At 42.7% G+C, this 16,103-nt stretch overlaps 1 protein-coding gene across 2 annotated transcripts in view; it reads right to left on the bottom strand.

Annotated features, from left to right (window-relative positions):
- Nucleotides 1–15,547, bottom strand: part of CHD1L (chromodomain helicase DNA binding protein 1 like) — a 60,873-nt gene extending 45,326 nt beyond the window's left edge. For both annotated transcript variants that reach the window (XM_082613705.1, XM_082613706.1), the window contains exon 1: nucleotides 15,348–15,547. In XM_082613705.1, coding sequence (XP_082469831.1) covers nucleotides 15,348–15,480 — 133 coding nt within the window. In that variant the 5' untranslated portion in view covers nucleotides 15,481–15,547. The remainder of the gene's footprint in view (nucleotides 1–15,347) is intronic.
- Between the last annotated feature and the right edge of the window lie 556 nt (nucleotides 15,548–16,103).

Raw genomic sequence — 16,103 nt, 5'->3', positions numbered from 1 at the left:
AACGCTGGCAGAAGACCTCAGACCCCCCAAAAGGCAAGAAACTCCCCACGTACCTGGGTAGGGCAAAAGAAAAAATAAACAGAGACAAAAGGATAGGGATGGGACCTGCACCAGTGGGAGGGAGCTGTGAAGGAGGAAAGGTTTCCACACACTAGGAAGCCCCTTCGAGGGCAGAGACTGCGGGTGGCGGAGGGGGAAAGCTTCGGGGTCGCGAAGGAGAGCACAGCAACAGGGGTGCAGAGGGCAAGGTGGAGAGATTCCCGCACAGAGGATTGGTGCTGACCAGCACTCACCAGCCCGAGAGGCTTGTCTGCTCACCCGCCGGGGTGGGTGGGGCTGGGAGCTGAGGCTCGGGCTTCGGTCCAAGCGCAGGGAGAGGACTGGGGTTGGCGGTGTGAACACAGCCTGCAGGGGCTCAGTGTGCCACGGCTAGCCGTGAGGGAGTCCGGGAAAAAGTCTGGACCTGCCGAAGAGGCAACAGACTTTTCCTTCCCTCTTTGTTTCCTGGTGCACGAGGAGAGGGAATTAAGAGTGCTGCTTAAAGGAGCTCCAGAGACGGGCACGAGCCGCGGCTAAAAGCGCGGACCCCAGAGACGGGCGTGGGACACTGGGGCTGCTGCTACCGCCGCCAAGAGGCCTGTGTGCGAGCGCAGGTCACTGTCCACAACCCGCTTCCGGGGAGCCTGTGCCACTGCAGGGGTCCCGGAATCCAGGCACAGCTTCCCCGGGAGAGCGCACAGCGCGCCTCCGGCTGGTGCAACATCACGCTGGCCTCTGCTGCCGCAGGCTCACCCCCGACTCCGTACCCCACCCTCCTCCCGGCCTGAGTGAGCCAGAGTCCTGGAAGCGGCTGCTCCTTTAACCCTGCCCTGTCTGAGTGAAGAACAGACGCCCTCCAGCGACCTACACACAGAGGCAGGGCCAAATCCAAAGCTGAGACCCGGGAGCTGCGAGAATGAAGAAGAGAAAGGGAAATCTCTCCCAGCAGCCTCAGAAGCAGCAGATTAAAGCTCCACAATCAACTTGATGTACCCTGCATCTGTGGAATACATGAATAGACAACGAATCATCCCAAATTGAGAAGGTGGACTTTGAGAGCAAGATTTATGATTTTTTCCCCTTTTCCGCTTTTTGTGAGTGTTTATGTGTATGCTTCTGTGTGAGATTTTGTCTGTACAGCTTTGCTTCCACCATTTGTCCTAGGGTTCTATCCGCCTGTTGTTTTTTTTTAAATTTTTTTCTTAATAATTATTTTTTATTTTATCTTACTTTATTTTATTTTACTTTATCTTCTTTCTTTCTTTCTTTCTTTCTTTCTTTCTTTCTTTCTTTCTTTCTTTCTTTCCATCCTTTCCTCCTTTAGACAACAAATCATCCCAAATTGAGGAGGTGGACTTTGAGAACAAGATTTATGATTTTTTCCCCTTTTCCACTTTTTGTGAGTGTGTATGTGATGCTTCTGTGTGAGATTTTGTCTGTATAGCTTTGCTTCCACAATTTGTCCCAGGGTTCTATCCGTCCTTTTTTTTTTCTTAATAATTATTTTTATTTTAATAACGTTATTATACTTTATTTTACTTTATCTTCTTTCTTTTTTCCTTCCTTCCCTCCTTCCTCCCTCCTTTCTTTCTTTCTACTTCTACTAATTCTTTCTTTCTACTTTTTCTCCTTTTTATTCTGAGCCGTGTGGATGGAAGGCTCTTGGTGCTGCAGCCAGGAGTCAGTGCTGTGCCTCTGAGGTGGGAGAGCCAACTTCAGGACACTGGTCCACAAGAGACCTCCCAGCTCCACATAATATCAAACGGCGAAAATCTCCCAGAGATCTCCATCTCAACACCAACACCCAGCTTCACTCAACGACCAGCAAGCTACAGTGCTGGACACCCTATGCCAAAGAACTAGCAAGACAGGAACACAACCCCACCCGTTAGCAGAGAGGCTGCCTAAAATCATAAGGCTACAGACACCCCAAAACACACCAACAGACGTGGACCTGCCCACCAGAAAGACAAGATCCAGCCTCATCCACCAGCACACAGGCACTAGTCCCCTCCACCCAGAAGTCTACACAACCCACTGAACCACCTTTAGCCACTGCGGACAGACACCAAAAACAACGGGAACTACGAACCTGCAGCCTGCAAAAAGGAGACCCCAAACACAGTAAGATAAGCAACATCAGAACACAGAAAAACACACAGCAGATGAAGGAGCAAGATAAAAACCCACCAGACCTAACAAATGAAGAGGAAATAGGCAGTCTACCTGAAAAAGAATTCAGAATAATGATAGTAAAGATGATCCAAAATCTTGGAAATAGAATAGAGAAAATGCAGGAAACATTTAACAAGGACCTAGAAGAACTAAAGATGAAACAAGCAACGATGAACAACACAATAAATGAAATTAAAAATACTCCAGATGGGATCAACAGCAGAATAACTGAGGCAGAAGAACGGATAAGTGAGGTGGAAGGTAAAATAGTGGAAATAACTACTGCAGAGCAGAATAAAGAAAAGTGAATGAAAAGAACTGAGGACAGTCTCAGAGACCTCTGGGACAACATTAAACGCACCAACATTTGAATTATAGGGGTTCCAGAAGAAGAAGAGAAAAAGAAAGGGACTGAGAAAATATTTGAAAAGATTATAGTTGAAAACTTCCCTAATATGGGAAAGGAAATAGTTAATCAAGTCCAGGAGGCACAGAGAGTCCCATACAGAATAAATCCAAGGAGAAATACGCCAAGACACATATTAATCAAACTGTCAAAAATTAAATACAAAGAAAACATATTAAAAGCAGCAAGGGAAAAACAACAAATAACACACAAGGGAATCCCCATCAGGTTAACAGCTGATCTCTCAGCAGAAACTCTGCAAGCCAGAAGGGACTGGCAGGACATATTTAAAGTGATGAAGGAGAAAAACCTGCAACCAAGATTACGCTACCCAGCAGGATCTCATTCAGATTTGATGGAGAAATTAAAACCTTTACAGACAAGCAAAAGCTGAGAGAGTTCAGCACCACCAAAACAGCTTTACAACAAATGCTAAAGGAACTTCTCTAGGCAAGAAACACAAGAGAAGGAAAAGACCTACAATAACGAACCCCAAACAATTAAGAATATGGGAATAGGAACATACATATCAATAATTACCTTAAATGTAAATGGACTCAATGCTCCCACCAAAAGACACAGATTGGCTGGATACAAAAACAAGATACAAAAACAAGACCCATATATATGCTGTCTACAAGAGACCCACTTCAGACCTAGAGACACATACAGACTGAAAGTAAGGGGATGGAAAAAGATATTCCATGCCAATGGAAACCAAAAGAAAGCTGGAGTAGCAATTCTCGTATCAGACAAAATAGACTTTAAAATAAAGACTATTACAAGAGGCCTTTCTCACCTTTTGAGATGGCCCACACTCTGTCTGTGGAGTGTGTTTCTCTCTAAATAAATCCACTTATTACCTACCACTTTGTCTCTCACTGAATTCTTTCTGCGATAAAACATCGTTAAGTCATTCATTAAGTCCTGAAACCAGGTGTGTGATCTCAGTTGGAAGACTGTGGGTTTTGGCCGGTTTCAAGTCCCAGCTGCATGGGTTTGAGTCCCAATCAGGGTTTTGGCTGAGTTTGAGTCCTGGCTGCATGGGTTCCAGTCTCAATCAGGGTTTTGGCCAGGTTTGAGTCCCGGCCGTGTGGGTTCAAGTCCCAGTCAGGGCTTAGGCTGGGTTCAAGTCCCAGCATGTGAGTTCAAGTCCCAATCTGAAGTGCACGGTTTCAGCTGGCGACCACCAAGGGACAGTGGTAAGGTAAGAAAATGTTGAGAGTTAAGTCTTGGTCCTAAAGAGGCCAGTAGGATGCCACGAGCCAGGCATACAGGGGAAGATGCTCTGCCAACGTCTGCTCATTTTTGACTGGTGGGTCAACCCCGTATACTTATGCACATCCAACAGCAGGTCCAAGACAGGATTGTTCATCTCTATACTCTTCTCCTTGACTCTGAGGTTTTTCTTCTTCTTCTTGTATTCTTGTTCATTCCTGCTCTATTTCTTTCTTTCTTCTATTAAACCCAGAAGACCTGTGTGACCACCAAGGTGGACTTTTTATTGCTTTTACTCCCCTCCCTCTGACCCTTACAAGTGCTTACCCTTTATTCCCAACTTATAGCTAGACCAAGTCCCACCCATCATCAACACAATTGGGGACGTCTTCTGTGCCATTTCTTTGTGAATTTTTGGGCACTAACACCTGGTTGGGAGACTACCTTGGAAGGGTTAGCATCTAAAATTGTAAGTGCAAATCTTGACTAAATTGCACGGTGGATTTTGACTTAAGAGTGGAATTTTGGATAGCTCAGGAATTAGAGACATTACCTCAGGCTTGTTTGAAATGGGTCAGGCTGCATCAGTCCCAACCAATACCCCTCTGGGCCATTTACTCCAGGATTAGGAAAGATATGGACAACAGGAATTAAAAGGAAAAAACTTAGTAGGTTAGGTAATCAGGTTTGGCCACAATATGAGTTAGGATATTTAAAATGGAGTGAAGTACCCTATGTTCAAATTTTCATGGGCTTGTATCTACGCAATGGAACCCAAAAGGAATTTAAGGTGTGTGTAGCTCGGGAGGAATAACTCTAGGAAGGATACAGAGGACATTTTAACTCACTCACCAAAAAAAAAAAAAAAAAACATTAAATAAAGACTAATACAAGAGACAAAGAAGGACACTACATAATGATCAAGGGATCGTTCCAAGAAGAAAATATAACAATTGTAAATATTTATGCACCCAACATAGGAGCACCTCAATACATAAGGCAAATACTAACAGCCATAAAAGGAGAAATCGACAGTAACACATTCACAGTAGGGGACTTTAACACCGCACTTTCACCAATGGACAGATCATCCAAAATGAAAATAAATAAGGAAACACAAGCTTTAAATGATACATTAAACAAGATGGACTTAATTGATATTTATAGGACATTCCATCCAAAAACAACAGAACACACATTTTTCTCAAGTGCTCATGGAACATTCTCCAGGATAGATCATATCTTGGGTCACAAATCAAGCCTTGGTAAATTTAAGAAAATTGAAGTTGTGTCAAGTATCTTTTCCGACCACAACACTATGAGACTAGATATCAATTACAGGAAAAGATCTGTAAAAAATACAAACACATGGAGGCTAAACAATACACTACTTAATAACGAAGTGATCACTGAAGAAATCAAAGAGAAAATAAAAAAATACCTAGAAACAAATGACAATGGAGACACGATGACCCAAAACCTATGGGGTGCAGCAAAAGTGGTTCTAAGAGAGAAGTTTATAGCAATACAATCCCACCTTAAGAAACAGGAAACTTCTCTAATAAACAACCTGACCTTGCACCTAAAGCAATTAGAGAAAGAAGAACAAAAAAAAACCCAAAGTTAGCAGAAGGAAAGAAATCATAAAAATCAGATCAGAAGTAAATGAAAAAGAAATGAAGGAAACGATAGCAAAGATCAATAAAACTAAAAGCTGGATCTTTGACAAGATAAACAAAATTGATAATCCATTAGCCAGACTCATCAAGAAAAAAAGGGAGAACACTCAAATCAATAGAATTAGAAATGTAACAGGAGTAACAACTGACACTGCAGAAATACAAAAGATCATGAGAGATTTCTACAAGCAACTCAAGGCCAATAAAATGGACAACCTGGAAGAAATGGACAAATTCTTAGAAATGCACAACCTGCCAAGACTGAATCAGGAAGAAATAGAAAATATGAACAGACCAATCACAAGCACTGAAATTGAAACTGTGATTAAAAATCTTCCAACAAACAAAAGCCCAGGACCAGATGGCTTCACAGGAGAATTCTATCAAACATTTAGAGAAGAGCTAACACCTATCCTTCTCAAACTCTTCCAAAATACAGCAGAGGGAGGAACACTCCCAAACTCATTCTACGAGGCCACCATCACCCTGATACAAAAACCAGACAAGGATGTCACAAAGAAAAAAAACTACAGGCCAATATCACTGATGAACATAGATGTAAAAATCCTCAACAAAATACTAGCAAACAGAATCCAACAGCACATTGAAAGGATCATACACCATGATCAAGTGGGGTTTATTCCAGGAATGCAAGGATTCTTCAATATACACAAATCAATCAACGTGATACACCATATTAACAAACTGAAGGAAAAAAACCATATGATCATCTCAATAGATGCAGAGAAAGCTTTCGACAAAATTCAATACCCATTTATAATAAAAACCCTGCAGAAAGTAGGCATAGAGGGAACTTTCCTCAACATAATAAAGGCCATATATGACAAACCCACAGCCAACATTGTCCTCAGTGGTGAAAAACTGAAACCATTTACACTAAAATCAGAAACAAGACAAGGCTGCCCACTCTCACCACTCCTATTCAACCTAGTTTTGGAAGTTTTAGCCACAGCAATCAGAGAAGAAAAGGAAATAAAAGGAATCCAAATCAGAAAAGAAGAAGTAAAGCTGTCACTGTTTGCAGATGACATGATACTATACATAGAGAATCCTAAAGATGCTACCAGAAAACTACAGAGCTAATCAATGAATTTGGTAAAGTAGCAGGATACAAAATTAGTGCACAGAAATCTCTGGCGTTCCTATACACTAATGATGAAAAATCTGAAAGTGAAATCAAGAAAACACTCCCATTTACCAGTGCAACAAAAAGAATAAAATATCTAGGAATAAACCTACCTAAGGAGACAAAAGACCTGTATGCAGAAAATTATAAGACACTGATGAAAGAAATTAAAGATGATACAAATAGATGGAGAGATATACCATGTTTTTGGATTGGAAGAATCAACATTGTGAAAATGACTATACTACCCAAAGCAATCTACAGATTCAATGCAATCCCTATCAAACGACCACTGGCATTTTTCACAGAACTAGAACAAAAAATGTCACAATTTGTATGGAAACACAAAAGACCCCGAATAGCCAAAGCAATCTTGAGAACGAAAAACGGAGCTGGAGGAATCAGGCTCCCTGACTTCAGACTATATTACAAAGCTACAGTAATCAAGACAGTATGGTACTGGCACAAAAACAGAAAGATAGATCAATGGAACAGTATAGAAAGCCCAGAGACAAACCCATGCACATATGGTCACCTTATCTTTGATAAAGGAGGCAGGAATGTACAGTGGAGAAAGGACAGCCTCTTCATTAAGTGGTGCTGGGAAAACTGGACAGGGACATGTAAAAGTATGAGATTAGATCACTCCCTAACACCATACACAAAAATAAGCTCAAAATGGATTAAAGACCTAAATGTAAGGCCAGAAACTATCAAACTCTTAGAGGAAAACATAGGCAGAACACTCTATGACATAAATCACAGCAAGATCCTTTTTAACCCACCTCCTAGAGAAATGGAAATAAAAACAAAAATAAACAAATGGGACCTAATGAAACTTCAAAGCTTTTGCACAGCAAAGAAAACCATAAACAAGACCAAAACACAACCCTCAGAATGGGAGAAAATATTTGCAAATGAAGCAATTGACAAAGGATTAATCTCCAAAATTTATAAGCAGCTCATGCAGCTCAATAACAAAAAAACAAACAACCAAATCCAAAAATGGGCAGAAGACCTAAATAGACATTTCTCCAAAGAAGATATACAGACTGCCAACAAACACGTGAAAGAATGCTCAACATCATTAATCATTAGAGAAATGCAAATCAAAACTACAATGAGATATCATCTCACACCAGTCAGAATGGCCATCATCAAAAAATCTAGAAACAATAAATGCTGGAGAGGGTGTGGAGAAAAGGGAACACTCTTGCACGGCTGGTGGGAATGTGAATTGGTACAGCCACGATGGAGAACAGAATGGAGGTTCCTTAAAAAACTACAAATACAACTACCATATGACCCAGCAATCCCATTACTGGGCATATACCCTGAGAAAACCATAATTCAAAAAGAGTCATGTACCAAAATGTTCACTGCAGCTCTATTTACAATAGCCAGGAGATGGAAACAACCTAAGTGCCCATCATCGGATGAATGGATAAAGAAGATGTGGCACATATATACAATGGAATATTACTCAGACATAAAAATAAACGAAATTGAGCTATTTGTAATGAGGTGGATAGACCTAGAGTCTGTCATACAGAGTGAAGTAAGTCAGAAAGAGAAAGACAAATACCGTATGCTAACACATATATAAGGAATTTAAGAAAAAAAAGTGTCATGAAGAACCTAGGGGTAAAACAGGAATAAAGACACAGACCTACTTGAGAATGGACTTGAGGATATGGGAAGGGGGAAGCGTAAGCTGTGACAAAGCAACAGAGAGGCATGGACATATATACACTACCAAACGTAAGGTAGATAGCTAGTGGGAAGCAGCCGCATAGCACAGGGAGATCAGATTGGTGCTTTGTGACCGCCTGGAGGGGTGGGATGGGGAGGGTGGGAGGGAGGGAGATGCATGAGGGAAGGGATATGGGAACAGATGTATATGTATAACTGATTCACTTTGTTATAAAGCAGAAACTAACACACCACTGTGAAGCAATTATACTCCAATAAAGTTGTAAAAAAAAAAAAAAAGAAGCAGGCTGTTAAGAATGGAAACAACCTTACATAGAAGGTGTTTTAACAGTGCACAGGGACAACAGAAAATGTCTGAAATCCACATAGAGCTTCTGCCATTTCTCTTTCCTCTCTCTCTCTTGAAAATAAAATCCAATTTCAGAGAACAGCCATATCTTTGGGAGACGGAAGACCCCAAACATACTTTATAGAAAAACTATTAACAAAAGTAAAACTCTGGTTTGATCTCATGACATTTAAAAAGAAACTAAACAATATATAATTGTAGAACATTGAAAAGATTAACAAATTATTTTTATTAAGCACTTACTAAGTACCACAGAGAGCAGTAAACACTGTACATAAGTTACCCCATTTAATGCTGATAATGATCCCATGTACTAGGTATTATCCACATATTGTACGTTAGAAAATTCAGAAAATCAAAGAAAATTAAAATGTGAAATCTGGAGACTTCTGCTATTGGGAAGATGGAGATGTTCTTTTCCCCATTCCTCTTGCTGATATAACTAAAAATCCTGAATATTACAAAGAAAATGAACATGATAAGATGACTCTGAAAAGGTGGGGTGAAGAAGGCAGACTGGTTAGTAACCTCGGGACCCAGTAAACAACACAGTGATGAGTTCCCTGGGTTTCTTTTTGCCTCATATATCCAGACTTAGAGGTGAAGAAATTGGCCACCCAGAAATGCCAATGGACATAGAAAGAAAAACAAAAAAAGCCCACAAAAGCCTACTCCCACTAGCCAAAGGAAAGGGACAGCCTAGAGAGACAGAAAATGTAAACTTTTAGACAATAACCACTCCAGTTAAGCCAAACACCATACGGAAAAAAACGTGGCCCACCCACATCAGCAAAGGCCAAATGGGAAACTACACCTCCACCCTCAAGAGGTTGTAATGAAGTTCCCCAACATCCCCAGCAGGAAGGTACCAGAGAGGGCTAGGTAGGGAGCCAGCATTTTCATCCCCACTCACCAATAATGAGGCCATCCCCACTCCATTTCTCCCTCCCATGCAGGTCAATGGAGACCACATAGTGAGCCTGGACTTCTACCCCTACTAGATCTTATGAGCCCCCTCCCCAACTACCCCTAGAAATGGTGTCAAAGGAGGTCCAGTGGAGACTCAGGATTTTTATCACTGCCTAGAGGTAATGAGACCACCCCTACCAGTGTCAGTGGGGACCAAGTTGGGAGCCGGTACTCTCATTCTCACCCAGAAGTAAGGAGGAACCCCCTCCCTATCACCAGGTATCAAGAGAAGCTCAGAGGGGGAGCCTGACTTCTATTTCCACCTGGTAGTAACAAAGCAGCAACCCCCCTTCCCCTGCCAGAGCAGCATGAAACAGACAACTGAACAGAAGGTTTAAATAAGATCCTGAGTCTCAAAACATAAGACAAAAATTTCCAGGTTTCAATAAAAAAGATCATACATTATACCAAGAACCAGGAAGGTTTCAAACTGAATGAAAAAAGATAATCCACAGATGCCAACATCCAGATGACACAGATGTTACACTTATTTTAAAGCAGCAATGATAAAAATGCTTCAACAAGCAACCATGAACATGCTTAAAACAACTGAAAAAATAGAAAGCCTCAGTAAAGAAAGTCTCAGCAAAGAAAAAGAAGATATTTAAAAATACAATAACCAAAGTAAAAAGCTCAGAGAATGTACTTGATAGCAGAATGGAGAGAAGAAAGAATCAGTGAACTGTAAGACAGAACCATAGAAATTACTCAACCTGAACAATGGAGAGAAAACAGACTGAAAACAAATGAACAGAGCTTCAGGGAACTGCAAGTCTCTAACAAAAGAACTACATTCATTCATTGACATCCTAGAAAGAGATAAGAAACAGGACAGGGCTAAAAAAGAGTACTCACAAAAATGGGTGAAAACTTCCCACATTTGGCAAAAGACCTACAGATTCAAGGTGAATGAACTTCAAACATAATAAAAGAATAAATCCAAAGAAATATACACCAAGACACATCATAATTAACTTCCTAAAGACAAAGAAAATGTCTTGAAAGCAGCCAGAGAAAAATGACATAAGTTACCTAGAGGGGAAAAACCAGGAGGCCATTACCCCAACTGTCAGCTCCAGGACCCTAGTGCCTCAGCTGCAAACCGTGCCAGCAAAGTGGATGCTCAGTACCCTATCCAACCCCACTGAGGTTAAGAGTTACGGCCAAAAGAAATGTAGAAAATTTAAATCCCTCAGGGACTGCAGCCTTTCTCCCTCACTTTCCTCTTCCAAATCTTCCACAGTCATCTGCTAGGTGGAAGTCAAGTCATATGCACAACACAACTCCAGGCAAGTCTCGGAAATGTAGTCTTTTTCTTTCTAACCTCTAGGAGGCAGTAAGGCATGCTTCGGGGCTGGGGAAGAAATAAATTTGAGGGACTTCCCTGGTGGCACAGTGGATAAGCCCCCGCACTCACACTGCAGGGGGCCCAGGTTCAATCCCTGGTCAGGGCACTAGACCCCACATGCATGCCACAACTAAGGAGCCCACCTGCCACAACTAAGACTTGGTGCGGGACTTCCGTGGTGGCACAGTGGTCAAGAATCCGCCTGCCAATACAGCAGACATAGGTTCCAAGCCCTGGTCCAGGAAAATCCCACATGCCACAGAGCAGCTAAGCATGTGCGCCACAACTACTGAGCCTGTGCTCTAAAGCCTGCAAGCCACAACTACTGAGTCCACATGCCACAACAACTGAAGCCTGTGCGCCTAGAGCCTGTGCTCTGCAACAAGAGAAGCCACTGCAATGAGAAGCCTGCGCATTGCAACGAGGTGTAGCCCCTGCTCACTGCAACTGCAGAAAACCCGCACGCAGCAACGGAGAGCGAGCATAGACACAAATGAATGAATTAATTAATCAATGAATGAATAAATAAAATAAAATAAACTCCAAATGGATTAAAGACCTAAATGTAAGACCGGACACTACAAAACTCCTAAAGGAAAACATAGGAAGAACACTCTTGGACATGGATCACAGCAAGATCTTTTTTGACCCACCTACTATAGTAATGCAAATAAAAACAAAAATAAACAAATGGGACCTAATGAAACTTAAAAGCTTTTGTATAGCAAAGGAAACCATAAAAAAAAATGATAACCCTCAGAATGGGAGAGAACATTTGCAAATGAATCAACAAAGTATTAATCTCCAAAATATACAAGCAGCTCATGCAGCTCAATATCAAAAAAAACAAATAACCCAATGAAAAAATGAGCCGAAGACCTGAATAGACATTTCTGCAAAGAAGACATACAGATGGCCAAGAGGTACATGAAAACATGCTCAACATCACTAATTATTAGAGAAAGGCAAATCAAAACTACAATGAGGCATCACCTTACACCGGTTAGAATGGCCGTCATCAGAAAATCTACAAATAATAAATGTTGGAGAGGGTGTGGAGAAAAGGGAACCCTCTTCCACTGTTGGTGGGAATGTAAATTGATACAGTCACTATGGAGAACAGTATGGAGGTTCCTTAAAAAACTAACAATAGAATTATCATATGACCCAGCAATCCCATTACTGGGCATATACCCTGAGAAAACGATAATTCAAAAAGACACATGGGGCTTCCCTGGTGGCGCAGTGGTTGGGAGTCCACCTGCTGATGCAGGGGACACGGGTTCGTGCCCCGGTCAGGGAAGATCCCACATGCCGCAGAGCGGCTGGGCCCATGAGCCATGGCCGCTGAGCCTGTGCGTCCGGAGCCTGTGCTCCGCAATGGGAGAGGCCACAATGGTGAGAGGGCCGCATACTGCAAAAAAAAAAAAAAAAAAAAAAGACACATGCACCCCAATGTTAATTGCAGCACTATTTACAAGTCATGGAAGCAACCTAAATGTCCATCGACAGACGAATGGATAAAGAAGATGTGGTACATATACACAATGGAATATTATTTAGTCATAAAAAGGAACGAAATTGGTTCATTTGTAGAGATGTGGATGGACCTAGACACTGTCATACAGAGTGAAGTAAGAAAGAGAAAAACAAATATCGTACATTAATGCATATTTGTGGAATCTAGAAAGATGGTACAGATGAACCGGTCTGCAAGGCAGAAATAGAGACACAGATGTAGGGAACAAACGTATGGACACCAAGGAGGGAAAGGGGGGGGGTTGGATGAATTGGGAGGTTGGGATTAACATATACACACTAATATGTATAAAATAGATAACTAATGAGAACCTACTATATAGCACAGGGAACTCCACTTTGCTGTACAGTAGAAACTAACACAACGTTGGAAAACTACTATACTCCAATTAAAAAAAAATCATAGCAATAATAAATATTTGGTTCCAAGTATATTTTTTAGTATTATTTAAAATAGCAAAAAAAGAACCTAAATACCTAAATAGAGTGGCTGGCTAAATTACAGCACATCCATACACTGAAATAGTCTGTACCTAATAAATATGATATTGAAGAAGACTAAATGATAATAAGGAAGAAAATTATAGTTTCCAAAAAGTACATGAAACCCCATTTTTGCACTTCTCCCTCAGTCCCGGCTCCACCCTGGAAAAGAAAGAAAAAAAGAAATTACATACACACATATGCATGCACAGACCAAGGACTGGCAGGATAGATAATAAGATATTAACAGTAATAGGATTATGTATATTACTGTTTTTTCTTTATGCATAAAACATTACCCTAAATGATTTACAGAGAACATGTACTACTTCTGTCAATCAGAGGGAAAAAAAAGCATTAACCATGTTTAACCAACTCACAAAGAATAGTTTCTAAGAATATTAATTTATTCTGGCAAATAGAAATAGGAATTTCAAGTTATAAGATTAAATGGTTATTCCTCTGAGTATACCTATCTTCTAATTTTTTCTTTCCCCCCACTATCCACTTATCCATGCCCACCACCAAGCTTCCACATTTGTCTATTTACTTCTTCATTCACTCACTCTAATTCATCCAGGCAAACTTGCAACCTCTTATCTATCTCCTCAATTTCACTATAGTAACAGCACTGGTCCATGTGTATATTTCTCCAAGTGTATTACTGACAGTCCAGTATCAATGTGCACATTAGAACAAGCCTTCTCTCACACATAGTATCATACCCAAAAACACATGCAAGGAAATAGGCAAACACAAATAATCATGTATAAACTTTGGCTCTGGGCTTCCCTGGTGGCGCAGTGATTGAGAGTCCGCCTGCCGATGCAGGGGACACGGGTTCGTGCCCCGGGCCGGGAGAATCCCACATGCCGCGGAGCGGCTGGGCCCGTGAGCCATGGCCACTGAGCCTGCGCGTCCGGAGCCTGTGCTCCGCAACGGGAGAGGTCTCAACAGTGAGAGGCCCGTGTACCGCAAAACAAAAACAAAAACAAACTTTGGCTCTATAAACATATAAACTTTACACCAAACTTAAAAGCATCAGTCTGTAAATTCATATTTAAATTGGATACATACTCCTTACAGACACAGAGATACCATTTTCATAGATTCAGAGCCTCAAGAAGGGAGAGTTCTTTCTCTTCCATGTCTGTACTGTCCATTTATCTCTTCCCATCCCTCTTCTAAGTTGGACATAGAACTGCCCCTTTTGTTTCATTCATAACAAAACCTCACCCGTCCTTAGTATTTGGCACACAGTATGAGTTCAATAGATACTTGTTTATATTTTTGAAATCACTCACAGACTCCAATCTAGAAACTCTAGGAGAGCAGGGCCCACACTTGTATCCTCATCTCTGCACCTAACATCTTGTAGCATGTGGCTCTCAGTAGCACTCAATAAATAATACATCATTATTATTGATCCAAGAGTAAGACAGTTAAGGCACAGCACTGCGTTCCCCATTTTATAAATAAAACGAGTATGGGAGAGGTTAGGTGGTGAGTCAAGAGCAGGCCGGGAAATAGGACTGGGTCTCTCCATCCTATGACCTCCATCCAGAGATGCGGTCTGCTCCCCTGCCTGCAGACCTCAGGGGGATGCAAGTTTTCGCGCTTCGAAGTTTCTAGGGAAAGGCTACTATAAATAAAATAGCTACATGCAGTAATGAGTTTATGAACTTTGCTTAGTTGCATACTTCAAATTATAGCGTTGAGGGAGAATTAACCAGTGGAGTATTATCAAAGAAATGCGCGCGCACGGTAAACGAAGAAGAAAAGTGAAGCTTGGATCAGAGTTCTGATAGTTTTACACAAGCAACTAGTTAAACCCCCCAAGCCAGGCCTCCAAACCCACCGGAACAGAAATTTTAAACCCACACCTTTGGGGCGCTAGGACGCCCTCCGCTTCTTCAGAGAGGACGGTCCTACCTTCCGAACAGGGGCCTCACCAAGTTCCCCCTCCACAGGGCCAGCGTGCCGGGTGGCGGGGGCCGCGGGCGGGCCTCGCTTCCCTGCCGGGAAACACATTCTTCCCGCGTCCGCGGGCCCTGCGCGCTGCGCAGGCGGGGTAAGGGCTACCTGGCCCCAGGCGGGGTTCCTCTCCGCCCAGCCCCACCGCAGGGGCGAGAAGGGAAGGCCCTGTTGTCCTCAGGTTAAAAACCCACAAGACGTCCACCCGCGGCACCGCCGGACCGTTCCTGGCGCCGGGTCCCGGGCCGGGAGAGGAGAGTCCCGAAGAGTCGCGCGGCGTAGCCGGAAGTTCCCCCGTGGCCACTGACCTGTCAGGCCCCACTGCTGCAAGTCCTGCTCCTGCACCCGCGCCCGCGCCGCCTCGACTCGGCTCTCGCCCTGAAGACTCTGTAGAAAGCCGGGCATGCGGCCCTCGCGGGTCGCAGCGCCCTCACGCTCCATCAAGCCACGGCGAGGCTCCGCCCTGCGCCGCCCCGCGCGCTTCCTTCCCGACGTTCGCGGCCTAACCCCCGGGCGCCGCCGCCGCCAGAGGGCGCGTCCGGCGCTGAGGTTTGGGCGCGGAGAGTGCCGGAAGGTATCCTACCCGCTGTTGAGGAGCGCTTGCAGCCGGGTGCGCGTGGGGCCGCTCGATTCTCACAGCTTATGCCCTCTCTAGGCGACTGATGACCTGAAACGCTCGTCACTCACTTATTATTTAATCAACATTGACTGTCATGTGCCAGGTGCTCTGCTGGGCTCTGGGGTTATAGCATTCAGTAAGACATCGTCTCTGCCCCTCAGCAATTCACAGCAAGATTGTAAAGTTCAGTTTACACGAGTAATAAATTGGCTTGGGCCCTGAAATCCTCTTACTCCCTGTTGTCTGTAGGGTGGAACTTCTGAATGGTAGAAAATTAAAATCATGAAAGATGTCGTTGCCACACTGGGTTTCTTAAGTGAATTATGGGGAGCAAATTGAAGCGCTATGTTAGATTGTGAGTCACCATGACTCAACATAAACTTTAAGTGGATTTAAGATGTAGTGATTTATGATTAGTCGTATACCACTAATACAAATATTATGA

This window comes from Mesoplodon mirus (assembly GCF_964341445.2).
Source record: "Mesoplodon mirus genome assembly, chromosome: 3".
Taxonomy (NCBI): domain Eukaryota; kingdom Metazoa; phylum Chordata; class Mammalia; order Artiodactyla; family Ziphiidae; genus Mesoplodon; species Mesoplodon mirus.
This window is presented reverse-complemented; position numbering and strand designations above follow the sequence as displayed.